Below are 22,521 nucleotides of genomic sequence, written 5' to 3'. Positions count from 1 at the left end.
TGCTGTACGCGGGCCTCCCACCGCCGCGGCCTCTCCCGCTGCAGAGCACAGGCTCCGGACGCGCAGGCCCAGCGGCCACGGCCCACGGGCCCAGCCGCTCCGCGGCACGCGGGATCCCCCCGGACCGGGGCACGAACCCGCATCCCCTGCACCGGCAGGCGGACCCCCAACCACTGCGCCACCAGGGAAGCCCTAGGATACAGGATTTTTCCCATTAATTTGAAGTAATTTTTTTTTATTGGAGTACAGTTGCTTTACAATGTTATGTTAGTTTCTATTGTACAGCAAAGTGAGTCAGCTATACGTATACATGTATCCCCTCCTTTTTGGATTTCCTTCCCATTTAGATCATCGCAGAGCATTGAGTAGAGTTCCCTGTGCTATACAGTAGGTTCTCATTAGTTATCTATTTTATACATAGTATCAATAGTGTATATATGTCAATCCCCATCTCCCAGTTCACCCCACCCCCCCTTTACCCCTTGGTGTCCATACGTTTGTTCTCTACGTCTGTGTCTGTATTTCTGCTTTGCAGATAAGATCATCTATACCATTTTTTTAGATTCCACATATATGCGTTAGTAAATGACATTTGTTTTTCTCTTTCTGACTTACTTCACTGTATGACAGTCTCTAGGTCCATCCATATCTCTACAAATGACCAGATTTCGTTTCTTTTAATGGCTGAGTAATATTCCGTTGTGCATATGTACACATCTTCCTTATCCATTCCTCTGTTGATGGACATTTAGGTTGCTTCCATGTCCTGCCTATTATGAATAGTACTGCAATGAACATTGGGGTGCATATGTCTTTTTGAATTATGGTCTTCTCTGGGTATATGACCAGTAGGAGGATTGCTGGGTCATATGGTAGTTCTACTTTTAGTTTCTTAAGGAACTTCCATACTGTTCTCCATAGTGGTTGTATCAATTTACATTTCTACCAACAGTGCAAGAGGGTTCCCTTTTCTCCAGAATGATGACCATTCTGACCTGTGTGAAGTAATTACTTCTAATTTTCACAGAATTAACTACAACTCAGTAAATCTTGTTATGTTTAAAATTTAATGCTGTGGCTATTCAAAACATCCTATTTGTAAGAATATTTATAGTTCTTTGTTATGAGTTTTAAAGTTACTGGAGTAACTTATTTAACTGTTCTTACCTTTTACCACTTTTAGTGAGAACAGATGGAAAGAAATAGACAAAATGTTCTGCAAAAATAAAAGAAGCTGGTAGTCACTAATATAATGCATCATTATCAGAATTAATCCTGGGTACAGTTTATAGAGCACCCCTAGCCTAAGACTAGTAGGTACCTCAATAAATGATAATTCTCTTCTTTCTGGTCCTCATGTAGCTAATGCTGTTCAAAGGGTTTAGAAAATCAAGTTTAATCTGACACTGTTTAACATTCTAAAAATGCATTAATTTTCCCACAGATGAAGAGAAGTAAAGAATTGATAACTAAAAATCATAATCAAGAAGAAATAAGTATTCTCCGTTGTTGGAAATGTAGAAAATGCATAGCAGGTTCTGGTTGTTTCATGGAATGTCTTGAGAATCAGGTGACTAAGGTGAGTATTGCTAACTGTATAATCGTCAAATAATTTCCTAGTATAGGAATGCTGGGGGCACACCTACACATGTACACATATCCCTCCACACCTGACTTAGCTTTTACCTTATTTTACCTTATCCACTGAAAACATTTCAAAGTGGTATTCGAAAGGCATCCCACCTTCCACAGTTACAGTTAAGTTTACCTCTAGCTGCTGACATTAACATGATGTTAAAGTTTTAAGTGTAGGATCACAAACATAGGTTGAAGATAATAGTCCATGTTTTTTTTATCCCCACCATGAGTGAACCTTAGTCATCACCACACAATTAAATTCAAGATCATATTAAAAAATAGAAAACCTATTTTTATATGTATATAAAAACATATACATATATATATATACATATTATATATATAGTATTCATTATGGGCCTAAAAGGGAAAGTTCATGTATAATTTAAAAGTCAATAGAAAAACCTGAATAATATTTAAAAGCATTTAATTGGTTGTCCTGGTAAAAGTAAATGTTTTTAAAAAAACAGATAAAATCCCTAAACTTCTCTAAGAGCAATATGCAAGAGGCAGTGTCAAAGAGGTCCAAACTAGATAGTAATCCATGCACTTTACAGGGAATTCTCAATTCAGCAGAGAGAGTGGATGTAATTGTTTTCTTCCCCTTCTTTGAGAGACTGTTTGTTTTGTTTAAGTTTTCCTTAACCACATTTGATCATGATTATTTCCTATCCACTCTAACAGATTAGCCAGCTTGAACTGATAATAGTGGAAGACTTTGACTGCATACTTACTACATGTCAGCTACTTTTTTTTTAACATTTTTTAAAAACTGAAAAAACATTTTAATTGGAGGAAAAAATCTTTTCATGCTGAGTATTTTATTGGGTGTAATTTATAGAGTAAAAAAAAAAGTGTACATCTTGATAAATTTTTTTCAGCCCTGCTACAAATCAGATCAAGATATACAATATTTTCATCACCACAGAAAGTTGTTTTGCCCTTTTCCAGGCAATACTCCCCTCTCACAAGACAACCACGATATTGATGTCTATCACCATAGACTAGTTTTGCCTGTTCCTGACCTTCATTCTAATGGAATCATATGGCATATACTCTTGCACCTGACTTATTTTGCTCAGCATAATGTTTTAAAGGCTCATTTATGTTTTGTGTTATGTAGTGTGCTTCCTCTTTTCTGAGTAGTATGCCATTTATGAATATACCAAAATTTATCACTTTTTTCTGCCGATGGACATTTGAATTTCTAGTTTTGGGTTATGAATAAAACTGCTATCAGTATTCTTGTAAAAGACTTTATGTGTTTGTGTTTTGTTATTTCTTTTTGATATATACATAGGAATCAGTTTGGGGGGGGTCATAGAGTAGGTGTATTTTAAGTTTTTTAGAAGCTGCTAGTAGTTTTCCAAAGTGAATGTTCACTTCCAGCAGCAGTGATGAGAATTCCAGTTGCTCTACACCCTTTGTCTACAGGTGGTATTTTCAGACTTTGTAACTTGAGACATTCGGGTAGATGTATAGTGGTATATCATTATAGTTTTAATTTGTTTTTTCCTAGTGATAATGATGTCCAGTACCTTTTCTTATGCTTATTAGGTAGGCATTGTTTTGAATGTTTTCTATTATTCATTCCTTATAGTATAAGGATAGCAGTATAGATTATCTTGAAGGAGATAATCTGTCATCTCAGTTTTATAGATAAGGGAACTGAGGCACAGAAGATTAAATAAATTGCCTCAGATTACACTTTCACCAGCAGTACAGTTACAGTTGAACCTGACAGTGAGGGTCCTGAGCTTGTGCACCTCACCCCACACTCTCTTTACTGCCTTTGCTCCTCCATCAGGGTATTATGCAATGTCACACCTTCTCAATAAGCAAAAGAAGTTCAAACACTGCTCTAGAATGTAATGGGATAGGTTGTAGAAGAGAGTGATACAAGACTGAAAAACATTCTGGTCCTCTAGGAGCTTTAAACTGTAGTTGAAAATAGGCCAAGCAGTGTAGCCTGATTTGATAAGTACTGTAACAGAGGAATGTAAGCAAATGTTGCCTGGGCTAGTCACAGAGGTTTCCCAAAGGAGATTGTGAAATCTATTTATATATTTTTTTACAGATTTTTAAGTATAATTTTTAAACCATAAAATTTATTTATTGTAAGAATACAGTTCAATGATAACAGTTTTAAAATCTTTCTCTTACCTCAGAAAGTTTTCTTAGGCCCATTTGCCCTTTTTCCAAGCCCAGCCTTGGGCAACCACTGATTTGCTTTCTGTCACTATAGTTTTATATATAAAATAAAATGTTTATGTATATACATAATAAAAAATATATATATAATTATTGAAACTAACATAAGATAAAAATATATTTATTAAAATAATAGATATAAAATGCATATTTACATAAATATATTATTTAAATATTTTATATTTATATAAAATAATGTATATAAAGGTATATATATTATATGCATCTAAAATAAAACATACATATATAAAACCTGTTAAAAACCTGCCTGAGGAATAATTCAATATCATTGTTAAGTCTAGGAGGAAGGAGGAGTATACAATTAGAGAGGGATCCTGAGGGGGCTTCTAAAGTAGTGGTAATGTTGTACTTATTAAGCTGGGTGGTGGATGTATTGGTATTTGCTTCTCTTTAAGTATTTCTTTGAACTATACAAATATATTTTACATTTATAAATACATGCATTTGATATAAATATTAAAGATGAACTTAGAAGCATCTGTTTTAATTAAAGGAAACAATAAAATAAAATATTGGAATCTAAAAGTAATCTATCAGATGTTATGCTGAAAGAATGCTAAATATATCACCTATCAAATCATCTTAATTTATTACCTATTTAACAATATAATTTAAAATGTATCTGTGTATAAAATAAGTGTTTTTCTTGTTTCTGGAAGTGTTTTGTTTGTCTACTTTCTGTAAATGAAATCACAACATAGGTGGGTATTCTTCTGGGAATTGCTGCTTTTACTTAATATCAGCATGTAGTGCAGCTCCACTTTTTCACTTTTGTGTAGTATTGCAGTGTATTAATATATCACAATTTATAATTCACTCTACCATTGAGTTAAATCTAGTTGTTTTGCCCTTACAAGCCATGCTACTTGTCCATATCTTGACAAACATAGGCAGGAGTATATTACTGGAAATGGAGTTGTATGTTGCAGGATATGTGATTCTTCACCTTTACTGGACAATGCTAAGTTGTTTTCAAATGACAGTCCCATGAGCAGCAGTTAAACATTGCTGTGATTCCACATCTTTGCCAACATTTAACGTCTTTTCATTGTTTAAGGCTGTTTGTGTTTTCTGTGAAATGTCTTTTTGTCCTTGCCTGTTTTTCTATTATGTAGCTTTGATTTTTGGAAACTCTTTATGTACTCTGAATACTAATTATTTGTTGGTTGTTGTATTGCAAATATCTTTTGCCAGTTTATATAACTTGTATTTCACTCTTTGTGGTATATTTTGATGAACAGAATTTGTAAAATAATATAGATAAATTTATTAATCATCTCCTTTATGTTCTGTACTTTTTGTTTAAGAAATTCTTCAGTACCCTAAGAAGACTTTTTCCTTTCCTTCTACTAAATACCAAAGTTGAGAAAGGCAACTTTCCTTCTTTGTCCTTCTGAGCAACAGGTTTATTTCTCATTCACCCTTATACTGATACTATAACCCAGCTTTATGTAGGAGTTCCCTCTTACAGTCTCCCGACCCTGAGCAAACCCTGGACTTTGTCTCCTGTCTTCCTCACCCCATGCAGATGTGAAATGGCCCTCAGAAGAACATAAAGGATCAGGAAACTGAGGAAATAGCATCCACAGCTGTTGGCTCCAGAGCCACACTTGTTTAGCCCTGACCAATGCCAGGAAATGGCAGTCTCACACGCTGCCTCTTAGTCCCCACAGAACTAGGAACTGGACATTGGAATCACTAACTTTTGCCACAGACTAAGTACCTTCAAAACCAAGCTTGCTAGAAGAAACAACACAACAAAACTCATCACTTCTGCTTTCATAATATTGAACAGTGCATCAGCTTGGGGAAAGCTAGGTCATGTGTGGAACTTGAGCTGTAAGGGAATCTGGGACACTTGAGCTTTAGTTTTCCAGCCACTGGCATATGGTAAGGCATGTGACTGGGAATTTAGAATGGAATTTTGAGACAGTCTACAATGTCCACAGGGACAAAAGGGGACTCCTACTCTACCTTCAGGCCTGAGATACGTGAAATGTGGGCCAGAACCAAAACCAAAAGCAAAAAATAACAATGAAAACCCTAAAACCAGAAAATAACAAAATTGGTGTCTGTTTGTGAAGTCTGGCGTGGTGGGCGTTGCGTCAGAGGTGGTGTCCTCCGCTTTCACTTCTTAGTCCGTTTTGGCACAGTTTGGGGCACGTCAAGTTTATGTGGCCTAAAAGGACATTTAAAAAGAGATTTCTGGAAGGCTCCTGGATCTATGGTTATGGGATTCAGAGCAGAGATCTGAACTGAAAGTGTGGATTTGGGAGTCATCAGCATTTAAGTGGTGAGTCAAGCTGTGAAAGTAGATGAGATCACCATGCAGAGTGTGAATGGAGTGAGAAAGAAGAGGGCCTAGGAACATTTAAGGGATGGACAGGAAAAAAACATCACAAAGTAGGAAAAAAAGAGTAGTAAGAAAGATAGGATTGAAAATCAGGATACGGTGTCATGGAAGTCAAGGGGTGAATATCTTCCAGAAAGAGGGATTCGTTAGTAATATTGAACGTTGTAGCGAGACATAGAAGACCAGATACCGCCTTTAACGTGCAGGTTGTACACTGCATAATTCTAGAGGGTGCTAATCTGTGAAAGGTGCCCCCAGATTTGTACGGAAATGGCATACAAACTGCATGGCCAAATGTAGAGACTCTGAATGAGAATTAAAAGTATGCTTTGGTTTTAGCAAGGAGGAAATCATTGGTCAATGTTCATTGTAGCTGTGAGTCCTAACCACCGAAGTGACTGTATCTGGAGATAGGTCTTTAGGAGGTTTCTAAGGTTAAATCAGGTTATAAGGATGGGGCCTTAATCCAGTAAGAAGAAGAGAGAGAAATCTCTTTTCTCTCTTATAAGAGGGGGAAGAGGGAGATCTCTTTCTCTCTCTACCATGTGAGGATACAGCAAGAAGGCAGCTATCTGCAAATTAAGAGGAGAGCTCTCACCAGTACCTGAACATGCTGGCACTTTGATCATAGACTTCCAGCCTCCAGGATTGTGAAGAATAAATGTCTGTTGTCTAAGCCACCCAGTCTGTGGTATTTTGTTATGCCAGCTCAGATCAACTAAAATATGACAGGCACTGGAAATTCAATGAAGAGCAGAAGAGAAGTGTTCTGTCCTTGTGAAACTTTCAGGATAGTGTTCATTCATAAATATTAAATTATTAGCTGTGTAAGTGGAAAAAAAGGAAACGTATAGGGAGCCATAAAGATAGGACATGGACATAGGATTGTTGTTGTAAGCGGGAGGCTTTTCTGAGGAAACGACTTGTGTAGAGATATGGTGGATGAGTAGCCAGGACAGTACAAGACAGAGGACCTTCCAAGCTTTGGGACCAGCATATTCAAAGGCCCTGTGGTGGAAAGAATGTGATGTATCTCCATGGAACTAGAAGATTTCTATGATTGGAGGGCAGAGATAGAGAGTTTAGCCAGATTTGAGGCTAGAAAGATGGGTGTTGGTTAGATCATTTATGGTCTTGCAAGACAAATTAAGGACTTTGATCTTTTTCCTAAAAGCTGGAAAGTCAGTGAAAAGGAGTGACATGACCACTGAAGTTTTAAAAAATTATTTTGGCAATTTTGAAAACGTGAAATTAGAAAGGTAGCAAGAATACATGCAGGGAATGGTCTGCCTTTAAATGAGGCTTCCCATTTCTTTTTTATTCATTCTGACTTTTGAGTAAAAAAAGTTTTCACCCTTGAAGTATGTTCTCAACCTACAATAGTAAAACCAGGCAGTCCAATAGGATTTGGTTCGTTTATATTTATAACCCTTTAAACATTTAATTAATAATGTTAATCTAAATGACATTTTTATTACCTGATCTTTTTCTCTGTAGTGTTTATAGCTGATAGCTGCAAATATTTAAATAAACTATATTACTTAAATAATATAGTTGGCTAACTTTTAATGTGTTAGCTAAGGGAATGTTATTACTAACATTGGAAATGTGTTAGTGTTAAACATTTTTCAAAAATTATATAATATTATGTCACCTTTTTACATTTAACCTGTTCTGTTCAATTAAAACTCTTAACAATCAGTAAATGATAAAACGATAATGCATACAGTTTGTAATTTTAAAATTAAAGAAGTTCTCTGGACACAGTAACTGAAAACATTCCCTACCCTTAAAGAAAAAGCAATATCAATAACAGTGCATTAGCTCCCCCTACTGCTTGAACAAAAGGTTTCATTTACAAAATATTTTGTCAACATTTTTCTGACAGTATTAAGTGAAACTGGCTGTTAGTTACTTCTCTTCCTTCACTTCCTCCTTTGCCCACATGATAAACTTGAGACACAAAAAGCTGTCTATTAAGGTTTTAAAAATCCTAATAATATAGTTTTTCTAATTTTCAGTTTATTTTTTCCCAAAGAGATAACCTGACCGCCACTACTTTAAAGCCTTTAAATTCCTCAAATGAGGTTGCTTCATTTAATCATTTATCTTAAAATACATCCATTAAAACTTGTTTTATCACGTATATTTGTGTGATTTTTTTAAAAATTAAGTGACTGTAGACTTTATAGTTTGATGTCTTATTTTACCTGTAAAATTAAATTGGAAGTAAATATCATGAATATCATATATATTTATGTTTCTAAGACAGTGTGTGTAATTACAGTTGAAGTAGTTGGCAGTCTCATAACTGAGGCCTCTGTGTTTATCCTGGTTTTCTTTGTTTGCCATGTCTAATTTTCAGAAAGGGAAACAATACTATACACTCTTTACCCAACCTTTTATGCTCCTTCAACCAGTATCAATTGCTGTAACTGATTTTTGTCTATTTTGTTGGCATGAGAGAATGCTTTAACTTTTAAATATTTAGAGAAAAATATGTGCTTGCTTTATATTAATAGTTCTCAAATCAGGGAGATTGGTTTGGGAGCTGCATATCAGAATCAATTGGAATTTTTTCTAAACCTACCTTTCTTCTGTGTAAGTTAGTACATTGTTTTTGGTTAATTTGAAAGTAAGTTATGCTTCCAGTTTTTGTTTGTTTTGTTTTGCTTTTTTTGTAGTCCTCTGGAAGAATAGTAGTATCACACCTTAAAACATACTCAGGCTGAAGATGTAAGAAAGATGATTGCCCTATAAAAGTTAATATTGATTTGGTATAGGAAGTAACAGTGGAAGCTTAGTGACTTCAGTTCTGAAGCCAGACTGCCTGGATGGAAATCCTTTCTTTGCTACTTACTGTGTGACCTTGGACAAGTTACATAAAAGTTACTTACTTTCTTTTGGTTCAGTTTCCTTATTTGTAAAATAATAAAACCTTTCAAAGAGTGCCTGGGCTGTAGTAGCACAGTACAAATACTTGTTACCTGGTAAAAATAAGAAGAATAGGTACATTGTAACATTTCCTTTACATACCTAGATATATGACTCCAGTGTTTTTTCTCATAGGAATGTTCATAAAACATCTCTAGAATTTATAACAGATAGTGGTTTCTTAGTACAGTCATCAATCTTATGTGACTAAATATCATGATCACTTTATCTGATTAAATGAAATAATGGAATATGCACAATGAAATAGTAAAATGAGATAATACGTGTTAAGGTAAAACACAGTCCCTGGCATATAAATAAGTTTCTTTACTCTCTTTATGTGGTCAACACTGTGTCTAGTAATGACCCAATAAATCTTGATAGGTTGATTGCTATTAACTTACTTTGACATAATATTCTATTCTTTATACCAATGTAGAAATATTTTTTTATTTAGCTCATGGATAAACAGAACCTTGAAAATTCCAAAAAAATTTCGGATCTAATAGTGAAGTAAAGAAGGCTGTATTTGTCAATTCCACTTTGTATTCTCTATGAGAGCCTTTTTAAGAATTCATTAGTTATACTAATCTGCATAACTCTCAGCTCCTAATGGAATGGGCTAATGTGTACAGGTATTGATGTTTACAAGATTAATTCTGTTCTTCACAAAGTAACTTTAGGTAAAGTTACACTGCTAACTTTTAGGTTTAGTTTTATTAGGGTATAATTTTTTTTTTTTTTTGGCTGCATTGGGTCTTCTTTGCGGTGCATGGGCTTTCCCTAGTTGCAGTGAGCGGGGGCTACTCTTTGTTGCGGCGCGTGGGCTTCTCATTGTGGTGGCTTCTCGTTGCGGAGCAGGGCTCTAGGTGTGCGGGCTTCAGTAGTTGTGGCTCGCAGGCTCAGTAGTTGTGGCTCGCGGGCTCTAGAGCACATGTTCAGTAGTTGTGGTGCATGAGCTTAGTTGCTCCGCGACATGTGGGATCCTCCCAGACCAGGACTTGAACCCGTGTCCCCTGCATTGGCAGGCGGATTATTAACCACTGCGCCACCAGGGAAGCCCAAGGGTATAATTTATATGTAATGAAATACACATTTCAGTGAGCTTTGACAAATGTATATGTACTCGTGTACCTGCCACCATTGTCAAGAGGTAACAACATTTGGTCTTTTCTAGAGTTTCTTACATATGTAATCATAGAGCAGATATTATTTTATGTCTGGCTTTTTATGCTCAGCATAGTGTTTTTGAAATTGATTCAGTAGTCCCTTCCTTTTTATTACTGAGTATTACTTCATTGTATACATTTCACAGTTTATCTACTGTATGGATGCTGTAGTTGTTGATGGACATTTTAGGTGTTTGCAGTTTTGAGCTACAAATCTTTATGTGGACCTATATTTTTATTTTTCTTGGTTACTACTAGGGATTGCTTGGTTCTATGATAAGTGTGGGCATAGCTTTTTAAGAAACTGACAAACTGTTTTCTAAAATGACTATATCATTTTGCATTCCCACTGAAAGCGTATGAGTTTCAGTTGCTCTATGTCTTTGTACTGATATTTCCAGTTCTTTTTGCTTTTTTCTTTCCCTTTTTTTCTTTTCTTTTTTCCATTTTAGCTCTTGTAATAAATATGTATATGTCTCATTATAGTTTGAATTTGCATTTCTCCAGTGACTGTTATGCCTCTTTTCATGTGATTATCGGACATTAGTACATCATCTTTTGTGAAATGTCTGTTGAAATTTTATAATCATTTTTTAAATTGTATTTTCTTCATGTTTAGTTGTAAGAGTTCTTTATATATTCTGGCTAAAAACTTCTTGTTAGATACAGGTTTTGCAAAAATTTTCTTCTAGTCTGCGGTTTCTGTTTTCATTTTATTAGTGATGACTTTCAAAGAGTAGGTGGTTTTAATTTTGATGAAATCCAGTTTATCATTTTTTTCCTTTATGGGTAATGTTTTTGTGTCCTGAGACTACTTTGCCTATCCCCAGGTTTCAAAGATTTTTTTCCTGTTCTAGACATTTTGTGGTTGTGGCTTTTACTTTTAGGATCCTGATCCATTTTGATTTGTTTTTCATGTGTGTGGTAAGCATTTTTATTATTTTTGTTATTATTTTTTTACTTCATGTGGATATTCAGTTGTTCCAGCACCAATTATTGAAAAGTCTATCTTTTCTCATTATCTTGGCATATTTACCAAGAAACAATTGATATACAGATCTATTTTTTTTACTCTATTCCATTGATCTTATAAGTGTTAAACTCAGGTAGTGTATGTCCTCTACATTTCTTATTCTGTTGCAAAACTTTTCAGGATGTTTTAGGTCATTTTGCATTTTTTACATAAATTTTACAATGTATTTATCAATTTCTATAAATAAGCCTGCTGGGATTTTGAGTGGGTTGTATTGAATCTATAGGTTAATATGGAAGCAATTGACATCTTAAAAATATCAAACTTTCCATTCTATGAACATGGTATATTTCTTGGTTTTATTAGGTCTTTAATTTTCTGTATAGTGTTTTGTAGTTTTCAGTGGACAAGTCTTGTATATATTGTGTCAAGTTTATACCTAAGTAGTTCATGTTTTCTTGGTACTATATTAAGTGGTATTTTTTAAATGTTTACTTTCCCATCGTTTGTTGTTACAGAAGTGCGATACACAGAAATTTGTATATTGACATTCTATACTGAAGTTGTGCTTATTAATTTAACAGTTTTTTTGGTGAATTTCTTAGTATTTTCTTTATGTTGTGTTGTCTGTGAAAAAGTTATTTTAAAGAATTATGCTAAAATACACATAACATAAAATTTACCACTACTGATATCTAGTACACTTACAATGCTGTGCAACCATCATCACTAGTTCCAGAACATTCTCATCACCCCATGTGGAAGGTCCATGCTCATTAAGCAGTCATTGCCCATTTCCACCTCCCCCAAACCCCTGGCAATTACTAATATGCTTCCTGTCTCTATGGATTTATTGATTCTGGATATTTAATACAAAGGGAATCACACAATATACAGCCTTTTGATCTGGCTTCTTTCACCAGCATAGTGTTTTCAACGTTTATCCATGTTACAGCATGTATCAATATTTTATCCCTTTTTATGACTGCACATTATTTCATCATAGGGATCTACCACATATTGTTTATACATTTATAAGTTGATGGACATTTGAGTTGTTTCCACCTTTTGACTATTTTCAGTAGTGTTGCTATGAACATTTTTATACAAGTTTTTGTTCGAACACCTGTTTTTTTATTATTTTGGATATACACCCAGGAGTAGAATTCTTAAGCCAGTTGGTAATTCAATGTTTAACTTATTGAGGAACCACAAAACTATTTTCCACAGTGGCTGCACCATTTACATTCCCATCATAAATGTACAGTGGGTCCAATTTCTCCACATCCTTACCAACCCTTATTTTCTGTTTATTTCTATTTTTTATTATAGCCATCCTAAGTGGGTGTGAAGATATATCTTGTCGTTTTGTTGATTTCTAATCTGTATGTCTTTTATTTCTTTTTCTTGTCATACTGTACTGACTTAGACCATCAATACAATGTGGACTAGAAAGGTGAGAATGAAGACATTCTGTTCCCAATCTGAGGGTAAAACAATTATCTTACACCACTGAGTATAAGTTTAGTTAAAGGTTTTTCATAGATACCTTTTATCAGATTGAAAAAGTTTTCTTCCATTTTTAGTTTCTAAGTTTTCATTATGAATGGATGTTGAATTTTATCAAATGATTTTTCCACATATATCAAAATATTTTCTACATTTTTGTTCTGTTTTATATTATTATATTGAGTTATATTGAATGATTTTTGAATGCTATATCAATCTTTCATTCCTGAGATACACACCACTATGTATTCCTCAATTCGTTCAGCAGTGTTTTCTAGTTTATGAGGGAGAGATCTTGTACATATTGTATTAAATTTATTCCTAAGTTGTTCATGTTTTTTGCTGCTGTTATAATTGATATTTAATAAGTTACCCATTACAATTTCTTGTGGCTAATCTAAAGAAATAGAGTTGAATTTGTATATTGACTTTATATCCTGCAAACGTATTATGCTAAACTCACTTTTTAGTTGCTTTTTGTGGATCTCTTAGTATTTTCTATGTATATATGATAATCTATTGCTAAATTTTACTTATTAATATTTTATCAAGGATTTTGATGCTTTGTTTAAGAGAGATGTTCGTCTGTGGATGTCTTTTTTATTCAAAGTATAGTTAACTTACAATATTATATTCCAGCTGTACAGCATAGTAATTTCATATTTTTATGTATTATACTTCACATAGTTATAAAATATTTACTCTAATGCTGTACATTATGCCTTTGTAACTTATGTATTTTATACCTAGTTATCTGTACTTCTTAATCCTTTTCACCCATTTTAGCCCTCCTCTTATCCCTCTCCCTTTTGGCAACCACCAGTCTGTTCTCTGTATCTGTGAGTCTGTTACTGTTTTGTTATATTTCTTTGTTTTTTAGATTCCGTATGTAAGTGAAAACGTGCAGTATTTATCTTTCTCTCTCTGACTTATTTTACTAGCATAATGTCATCCAGGTCCATCCATGTTGTCACAGATGGCAGGATTTCATTATTATTTATGGCTGAGTGACACTCAGTTTGTGTGTGTGTCTATACACATACACAAACACATATACCACATTTTCTTTATCCATTGATGGGCACCTTTGTTGTTTCCATATTTGACTGTTGTAAGTAATGCTGCCGTAAACATTGGGATGCATATATCTTTTTGAAGTATTGTTTGTTTTCTTCAGATAAAGGCCCAGAAGTGGAATTACTGGATCGTATGGTAGCACTGTTTTTTTTTTTTTTTTGAGGAACCTGCATACTATTTTCAATAGTGGCTGTACCAATTTATATTCCCACCAGCAGTACATGAGGGTTTCCTTTTCTCCTCATCCTTGTCAACACGTGTTATTTCTCATCTTTGTGATGGTGGTCATTCTGACAGGTGTGAGGTGATATCTCATTATGGTTTCGATTTGCATTTCCCTGATGACTAGGGATGTTGAGCACTTTTTCATGTGCCTATTGTCCATCTGTATGTCTTCTTTGGAAAAATGCCTGTTTAGATCCTCTAACCATTTTTTTAACTGTATTGTTTGTTCTATTTGATATTTAGTTGTGTGAGTTCTTTATCTATTTCAGATATTAATGCTTTATCAGTTACATCTTTTGAAAATATCTTTTCCCATTCATTAAGTTGCCTTTCCATTTTGTTGATGGTTTCCTTCTAATATTTTTCTCTAAATATTTAAAAGTTAAAGCATTCTCTCATGCCAACAAAATAGACAAAAATCAGTTACAGCAATTGATACTGGTTGAAGGAGCATAAAAGGTTGGGTTAAGAGTGTATAGTATTGTTTCCCTTTCTGAAAATTAGATATGGCAAACAAAGAAAACCAGGATAAACACAGAGGCCTCAGTTATAAATGAGACTGCCAACTACTTCAACTGTAATTACATACACTGTCTTAGAAACATAAATATATATGATATTCATGATATTTACTTCCAATTTAATTTTACAGGTAAAATAAGACATCAAACTATAAAGTCCACAGTCACTTAATCTTTAAAAAAATCACACAAATATACGTGATAAAACAAGTTTTAATGGATGTATTTTAAGATAAATGATTAAACGAAGCAACCTCATTTGAGGAATTTAAAGGCTTTAAATTAGTGGCGTCAGGTTATCTCTTTGGGAAAAAATAAACTGAAAATTAGAAAAACTATATTATTAGGATTTTTAAAACCTTAATAGGTAAAAGCTTTTAATCTTGATTAGGTCCGATTTGTTTGTTTTCACTTTTGTATTCCATGCTTAAGGAGACAAATTCAAAGAAAATATTGCTAAGACCAGTGTCAAAGACCATACTGCCTATGTTTTCTTCTAGGAGTTTTGTGGTTTCAGGTCTTACATTTTGGTCTTTAATACATTTTGAATTTATTTTTATATATGGTGTGAACAAATGTTCTAATTTCATTCTTTTACATATAGCTCTCCAATTTTCCCAACACCACTTATTGAAGAAACTCTCTTTTCCCTGTTGTATATTCTTGCCTTCTTTGTTGTAGATTAATTGACCATATGTATGTCGGTTTATTTCTGTTCCATTGATCTTTGTGTCTGTTTTTGTGCCAGTACAATACTGTTTTGGTAACTGTAGCTTTTTTGTAGTATAATCTGAAGTCAGGAAGCATGATACTTTTACCTTTGTTCTTTTTTTCTCAAGATTGCTTTGGCTTCTTGGGGTCTTTTGTGGTTCCATACAAATTTTAGGATCATTTGTTTTAGTTCTGTGAAAAATGTAATGGGTATTTTGGTACAGATTACATTAAATCTGTAGAATGCTTTGGGCAGTATGGACATTTCAACAATATTTTTTCCAGTCCATGAACATGGGATATCATTCCATTTATTTATATTATTTTTAATTTCTTCCTTCAGTGTCATATAGTTTTCAAAGTACAAGTCATCACCTCCTTGGTTAAATTTATTCCTAGGTCTTTTGTTCTTTTTCATATGATTGTAAATGGGATTGATTTCTCCTTTTGATAGTTTATTATTAGTCTATAGAAATGCAACAGATTTCTGTATATTTTTCTTATATCCTGGAACTTTATTGAATTCATTTATTAGTGCTAATAGTTTTTTGGTGAAGTGTTTACTGAATAGTACAGTATCATGTCATTTGCAAATAGTGACAGTTTTACTTGTTTCCTTCCAATTTGGATGCCTTTTATTTTTTTTTCTAGTCTGATTGCTGTTGCTAGAACTTCCAGTACTATGTTGAGCAAAAGTGTTGAGACTGGGTATCCTTGTCTTTTTTTTTTGAAATATAGTTGATTTATAGTGTTGTGCTTGTCTTATTTCTAATCTCAGAGGAAAAGCTTTGAACTTTCCACTGTTGAGTAGAATGCTAGCTGTGAGTTTGTCATAAATGGTGTTTACTATGTTGAAGTATGTTCCCTCTATACCAACTTGGTCAAGATTTTTTTTATCATGAATCGATGTTGAATTTTGTCAAGTACTTTTTCTGCATCTGTTGAGATGATCATGTAATTTTTATTCTTTGTTTTGTTAATGTGATGTATCACAGTGATTGACTTGTGGTTGTTGAACCATCTTTGTATCCATGGAATAAATCCCACTTGATCATGATGTATGATCCTTTTTATGTATCATTGAATTTGGTTTGCTAATATTTCATTGAAGATTTTTGCATCTGTGTTCATCAGGGATGTTGGCCTCTAATTTTCTGTAGTAGTAGTGTCTTTGTCTGGTTTTGGTATCAGAGTAATGCTGGCCTCATAGAATGAATTTGGAAGTGTTCCCTCCTGTTCAATATTTTGGAATAGTTTGAGAAGGATAGGTATTAACTCTTCTTTAAATTTTTGATAGAATTGCCCTGTGAAGCTGTTGTGTCATGGACTTTGGTTTTTTGGGAGTTTTTTGATTACTGATTCAATTTTAATATTAGTAATTGGTCTATTTATATTTTCTGTTTCTTTTTTATTCAGTCTTGGATGATTGTATGTTTCTAGAAATTTATCCAATTATTCTAGATTATCCAGTTTGTTAGCATGTACCTGTTCATAGTATTATGATTATATTTCTGTGATATTGGTTGTAATTTCTTCTCTTTCATTTCTAATTTTGTTTACTTAGACCTCATTTTTTTTTCCTTGATGAGTCTGGCTAAAGGTTTGTCAATTTTGTTTATCTTTTAAAAACCAGCTCTTAGTTTCATTGATCTTTTCTATTTTTTTGTCTATTTCCATTCTAACCTTTATTATTTTATTATTTTGTTTGATTTTCTCTGTTTTAATGAAATTAGGTGAAAGAGTTACATATCCTGGTCTTGAAGGTGTGTCCGTGTGTGGGAACATCCCTATACAGGCCGCTTGTGCCTGGACATTGGTGGGAGAGTTGGATCTGAAGTGATCATGGGCCATGTCTTTTCCTGGGATGTGCTGCTGACCACTGCCTTGGTGGGAGGTAGGGCCAAAGTTGTATGAGCTAGAGCCAGAGCCCAGTGTGAGTCAGGGTTTTTCCCATACTTGATGGCAATTGCACCCCTGTCTGGTGGTGGAACTGTGGCCTGAGGGGCTAGAGCAGGAGCCCTGAGGGAATTGGGCTTTTCCCTCAGAGCATTGGTGGTCTTGGACTTGGATTATCTTGGTTAGGGGTGAGGTCAGGGCCCAAGAGGCTGGAGCAGCAGTTCTGATCTGGTTTTGCTTCTCCTCTTCTCAGCAGGCATACAATGGTGATGGTGGTCTCTGCCTTGGTTGGCGGGGGCAGTGTCAGGGCCCAAGGGGCTGGGGCAGCCATTCTGAGCTGGCTGTGCTTCTCCCTGTGTGTGATGGCAGTCTGCACATTGGTGGGAAGCAGTACCTGAGCTGGAGGGGCTAGAGCAGGTGCTCAGTGTAGGTTGGGCGGGCATTCTGGGATGGTCCTGGCAGGCTGGCCCGAGCACCAAACAGTTTTCATTCTGCTGCCTCTATCCTTGGACTGGGAGCAAGCAAGTCTGTGTGCATGCCCTTCAAGAGCAGAGTCCCGGTTTCTTACAGCCCTCTGGAAAGCCCCACTGATTTTCCAAGCATCCAAGGGGACTCGTCTTCCTGTTGCTAGACCCCAGGGCTTGGGTGCTTAATATGGGACTTGAACCCCTGACTTCTTAGGGAGGATGCCAAGACTGTGATATCCCCTTCCTCTTCTTGGTCACCCACTAGGGGGCTAGGTTGCAACTAGAAATGCTTCTCTTCCTCTCCTACCAGGCTCTGTGTGGTTCTCTCTTTCATAACCTTGGTTGTAAAAGAGCCGTCTGTCCTGCTAGTGTTCAGGTCATTCTCAACAAGAGTTTCTCTGTATGTAGTTGTAGTTTTGATGTTTTCGTGGGGGTAAGTGAGCTCAGGGTCTTCCTACTCCATCATTTTGATCCTCTCCTTCATGGATGTCCTTTATTGTAACGTCTTTATCTTTAAAAATTTTTGTGATAATGCTGGCCTCATAAAATGAGTTGGGAAGCAGTCCATCATACTCAGTTTTCTGAAAGAAGTTGTATAGGATTTGTACATTTCTTCCTTAACTGTTTGATACAGTTCACCAGAAAAGCCATCTGGGCCTGGAGCGATTTGTTTATTTTTGGTGGGAGACAGGATTTAATTTCAAATTTAGCTTAATTGATTTAGAGCTCTTCATACAGCCCATTTCTTCTTGATTCATTTAAGTAAATTGTATCTTTTAAGAATTTTATTTCATCTAGTTTGCCGACATTTTTCATAAAAATTTCCACTCTATTACATTATTATTGTTTAAATGTCATTGATTCTATAATCATGTCTCTCCTTTTCCCAAATATTGGTCATGTTTTATCTTTCTTTAATATCTTTCAGTTTCATTGTTTGTCTACTATTTTATTTATTTCTGATATACATTATTTTCTTTCTGTTTATTTTAGTCTTAATTTGCTCTTCTTGTAGCTTTCTAAGTTGGAAGAAGCTTAGATCATTGAATCTTTTATTTTGTCAAATATATTTATACTCTAAAGTATCCTATGACCACTTCTTTATCTGCATCCTACAAATTTTAATATGTGTGTTTTCCTTTTTATTCAATTTGAGGTATTTTCTCATTTCTCTTGTGATTTCTTCTTTGACCCATAGGTTCTTTAGAAGTATGTTTTTTAATTTCCAAGTACTTGGGGATTTTTCAGATATCTTTCTGCTATTGTTTTCTAATTTAATTCCATTATAGTAGAGAACACATTTGGCATTACTTCATTCCTTTCAAATCTAAATAATGGTCAAACAAATGGTCGTTCTTGGAACGTATTCCATGTGCATTTTAAACAAATATCTATTCTGTGTTGTTGGGTATAGTGTTGCACAAATGTCAGTTGATTGATGGTGTTGTCTAAATGTTCTATATTCTTTTTTTTTTACATCTTTATTAGAGCATAATTGCTTTACAATGGTGTGTTAGTTTCTGCTTTATAACAAAGTGAATCAGTTATACATATACATATGTTCACATATCTCTTCTCTCTTGCATCTCCCTCCCACCCTCCCTATCCCCGCCATCCAGGCGGTCACAAAGCACTGAGCTGATATCCCTGTGCTATGCGGCTGCTTCCCACTAGCTATCTACCTTACATTTGGTAATGTATATATGTCCATGACTCTCTCTCGCTTTGTCACAGCTTACCCTTCCCCCCTCTGCATATCCTCAAGTCCATTCTCTACTAGGTCTGTGTCTTTATTCCTGTCTTACCCCTAGGTTCTTCATGACATTTTTTTTCTTAAATTCCATATACATGTGTTAGCATACGGTATTTGTCTTTCTCTTTCTGACTTACTTCACTCTGTATGACAGACACTAGGTCCATCCACCTCAGTACAAATAGCTCAATTTCGTTTCTTTTTATGGCTGAGTAATATTCCATTGTATATATGTGCCACATTTTCTTGATCCATTCATCCGATGATGGACACTTAGGTTGTTTAAATATCCTGGCTATTGTAAATAGAGCTGCAGTGAATATTTTGGTACATGACTCTTTTTGAATTATGGTTTTCTCAGGGTATATGCCCAGTAGTGGGATTGCTGGGTCATATGATAGTTCTATTTGTAGTTTTTTAAGGAACCTCCATACTGTTCTCCATAGTGGCTGAACCAATTCACATTCCCACCAGCAGTGCAAGAGTGTTCCCTTTTCTCCACACCCTCTCCAGCATTTATTGTTTCTAGATTTTTTGATGATGGCCATTCTGACTGGTGTGAGATGATATCTCATTGTAGTTTCGACTTGCATTTCTCTAATGATTAATGATGTTGAGCATTCTTTCTTGTTTGTTGGTAGTCTGTATATCTCCTTTGGGGAAATGTCTGTTTAGGTCTTCTGCCAATTTTTGGATTGGGTTGTTTGTTTTTTTTGTTATCGAGCTGCATGAGCTGCTTATTAAATTTTAGAGATTAATCCTTTGTCAGTTGATTCATTTGCAAATATTTTCTCCCATTCTGAGGGCTGTCTTTTGGTCTTGTTTATGGTTTCCTTTGCTGTGCAAAAGCTTTGAAGTTTCATTAGGTCCCATTTGTTTATTTTTGTTTTTATCTCCATTACTCTAGGAGATGGGTCAAGAAGGATCTTGCTGTGATTTATGTCATAGAGTGTTCTGCCTATGTTTTCCTCTAAGAGTTTGATAGTTTCTGGCCTTACATTTAGGTCTTTAATCCATTTTGAGCTTATTTTTGTGTATGGTGTTAGGGAGTGATCTAATCTCATACTTTTACATGTACCTGTCCAATTTTCCCAGCACCACTTATTGAAGAGGCTGTCCTTTCTCCACTGTATATTCCTGCCACCTTTATCAAAGATAAGGTGACCATATGTGCATGGGTTTATCTCTGGGCTTTCTATCCTATTCCATTGATCTATCTTTCTGTTTTTGTGCCAGTACCATACTGTCTTGATTACTGTAGCTTTGTAGTATAGTCTGAAGTCAGGCAGCCTGATTCCTCCAGCTCCGTTTTTCGTTCTCAAGATTACGTTGGCTATTTGGGGTCTTTTGTGTTTCCATACAAATTGTGAAATTTTCTGTTCTAGTTCTGTGAAAAATGCCAGTGGTAGTTTGATAAGGATTGCATTGACTGTGTAGATTGCTTTGGGTAGTAGAGTCATGTTCACAATGTTGATTCTTCCAATCCAAGAACATGGTATATCTCTCCATCTATTTGTATCATCTTTAATTTCTTTCATCAGTGTCTTATAATTTTCTGCATACAGGTCTTTTGCTTCCTTAGGTAGGTTTATTCCTAGATATTTTATTCTTTTTGTTGCAATGGTAGATGGGAGTGTTTTCTTGATTTCATTTCAGATTTTTCATCATTAGTGTATAGGAATGCCAGAGATTTCTGTGCATTAATTTTTATCTTGCTACTTTACCAAATTCATTGATTAGCTCTAGTAGTTTTCTGGTAGCATCTTTAGGATTCTCTATGTATAGTATCATGTCATCTGCAAACGGTGACAGCTTTACTACTTCTTTTCCAATTCGGATTCCTTTTATTTCCTTTTCTTCTCTGATTGCTGTGGCTAAAACTTCCTATGTTGAATAAGAGTGGTGAAAGTGGGCAACCTTGTCTTGTTCCTGATCTTAGTGGAAATGCTTTCAGTTTTTCATCATTGAGGACGATGTTGGCTGTGGGTTTGTCATATATGGCCTTTATTATGTTGAGGACATTTCCCTCTATGCCTACTTTCTGCAGGGTTTTTATCATAAATGGGTGTTGAATTTTGTCGAAAGCTTTCTCTGCATCTATTGAGATGATCATATGGTTTTTCTCCTTCAGTTTGTTAATATGGTTTATCACATTGATTGTTTTTGCATATATTGAAGAATCCTTGCATTCCTGGAGTAAACCCCACTTGATCATGGTGTATGATCCTTTTAATGTGCTGTTGGATTCTGTTTGCTAGTATTTTGTTGAGGATTTTTGCATCTATGTTCATCAGTGATATCGGCCTGTAGTTTTCTTTCTTTGTGACATCCTTGTCTGGTTTTGGTATCAAGGTGATAGTGGCCTTGTAGAATGAGTGTGGGAGTGTTCCTCCCTATGCTACATTTTGGAAGAGTTTGAGAAGGATAGGTGTTAGCTCTTCTCTAAATGTTTGATAGAATTCGCCTGTGAAGCCATCTGGTCCTGGGCTTTTGTTTGTTGGAAGATTTTTAATCACAGTTTCAATTTCAGTGCTTGTGATTGGTCTGTTCATATTTTCTATTTCTTCCTGGTTCAGTCTTGGATGGTTGTGAGTTTCTACAAATTTGTCCATTTCTTCCAGGTTGTCCATTTTATTGGCATAGAGTTGCTTGTAGTAATCTCTCATGATCTTTTGTATTTCTGCAGTGTCAGTTGTTACTTCTTTTTCATTTCTAATTCTGTTGATTTGAGTTTTCTCCCTTTTCTTCTTGATGAGTCTGGCTAACGGTTTATCAATTTGTTTATCTTCTCAAAGAACCAGCTTTTAGTTTTATTGATCTTTGCTATTGTTTCCTTCATTTTTTTTTCATTTATTTCTGGTCTGACTTTTATGATTTCTTTCCTTCTGCTAACTTTGGGTTTTTTGGTTCCTCTTTCTCTAATTGCTTTGGGTGCAAGATTAGGTTGTTTATTTGAAATGTTTCCTGTTTCTTAAAGTAGGATTGTATTGCTATAAACTTCCCTCTTAGAACTGCTTTTGCTGCATCCCATAGGTTTTCGGTCGTCGTGTCTCTATTGTCATT

At 35.0% G+C, this 22,521-nt stretch overlaps 1 protein-coding gene across 1 annotated transcript in view; it reads left to right on the top strand.

The window, feature by feature from the left end:
• The window catches only part of RNF180 (ring finger protein 180), a 279,926-nt gene that overhangs the window by 25,949 nt on the left and 231,456 nt on the right, over window positions 1–22,521 (top strand). Inside the window, exon 2 of the mRNA XM_007445646.1 lies at window positions 1,445–1,579. Within this exon, the coding sequence (XP_007445708.1) occupies window positions 1,445–1,579 (135 nt within the window). The remainder of the gene's footprint in view (window positions 1–1,444; window positions 1,580–22,521) is intronic.

Source organism: Lipotes vexillifer, unplaced genomic scaffold (genome assembly GCF_000442215.2).
Source record: "Lipotes vexillifer unplaced genomic scaffold, Lipotes_vexillifer_v1.1 scaffold563, whole genome shotgun sequence".
Classification (NCBI taxonomy): Eukaryota; Metazoa; Chordata; class Mammalia; order Artiodactyla; family Lipotidae; genus Lipotes; species Lipotes vexillifer.
The sequence above is the reverse complement of the archived record's forward strand: the minus strand, read 5'-3'. Positions and strand labels throughout refer to the sequence as shown.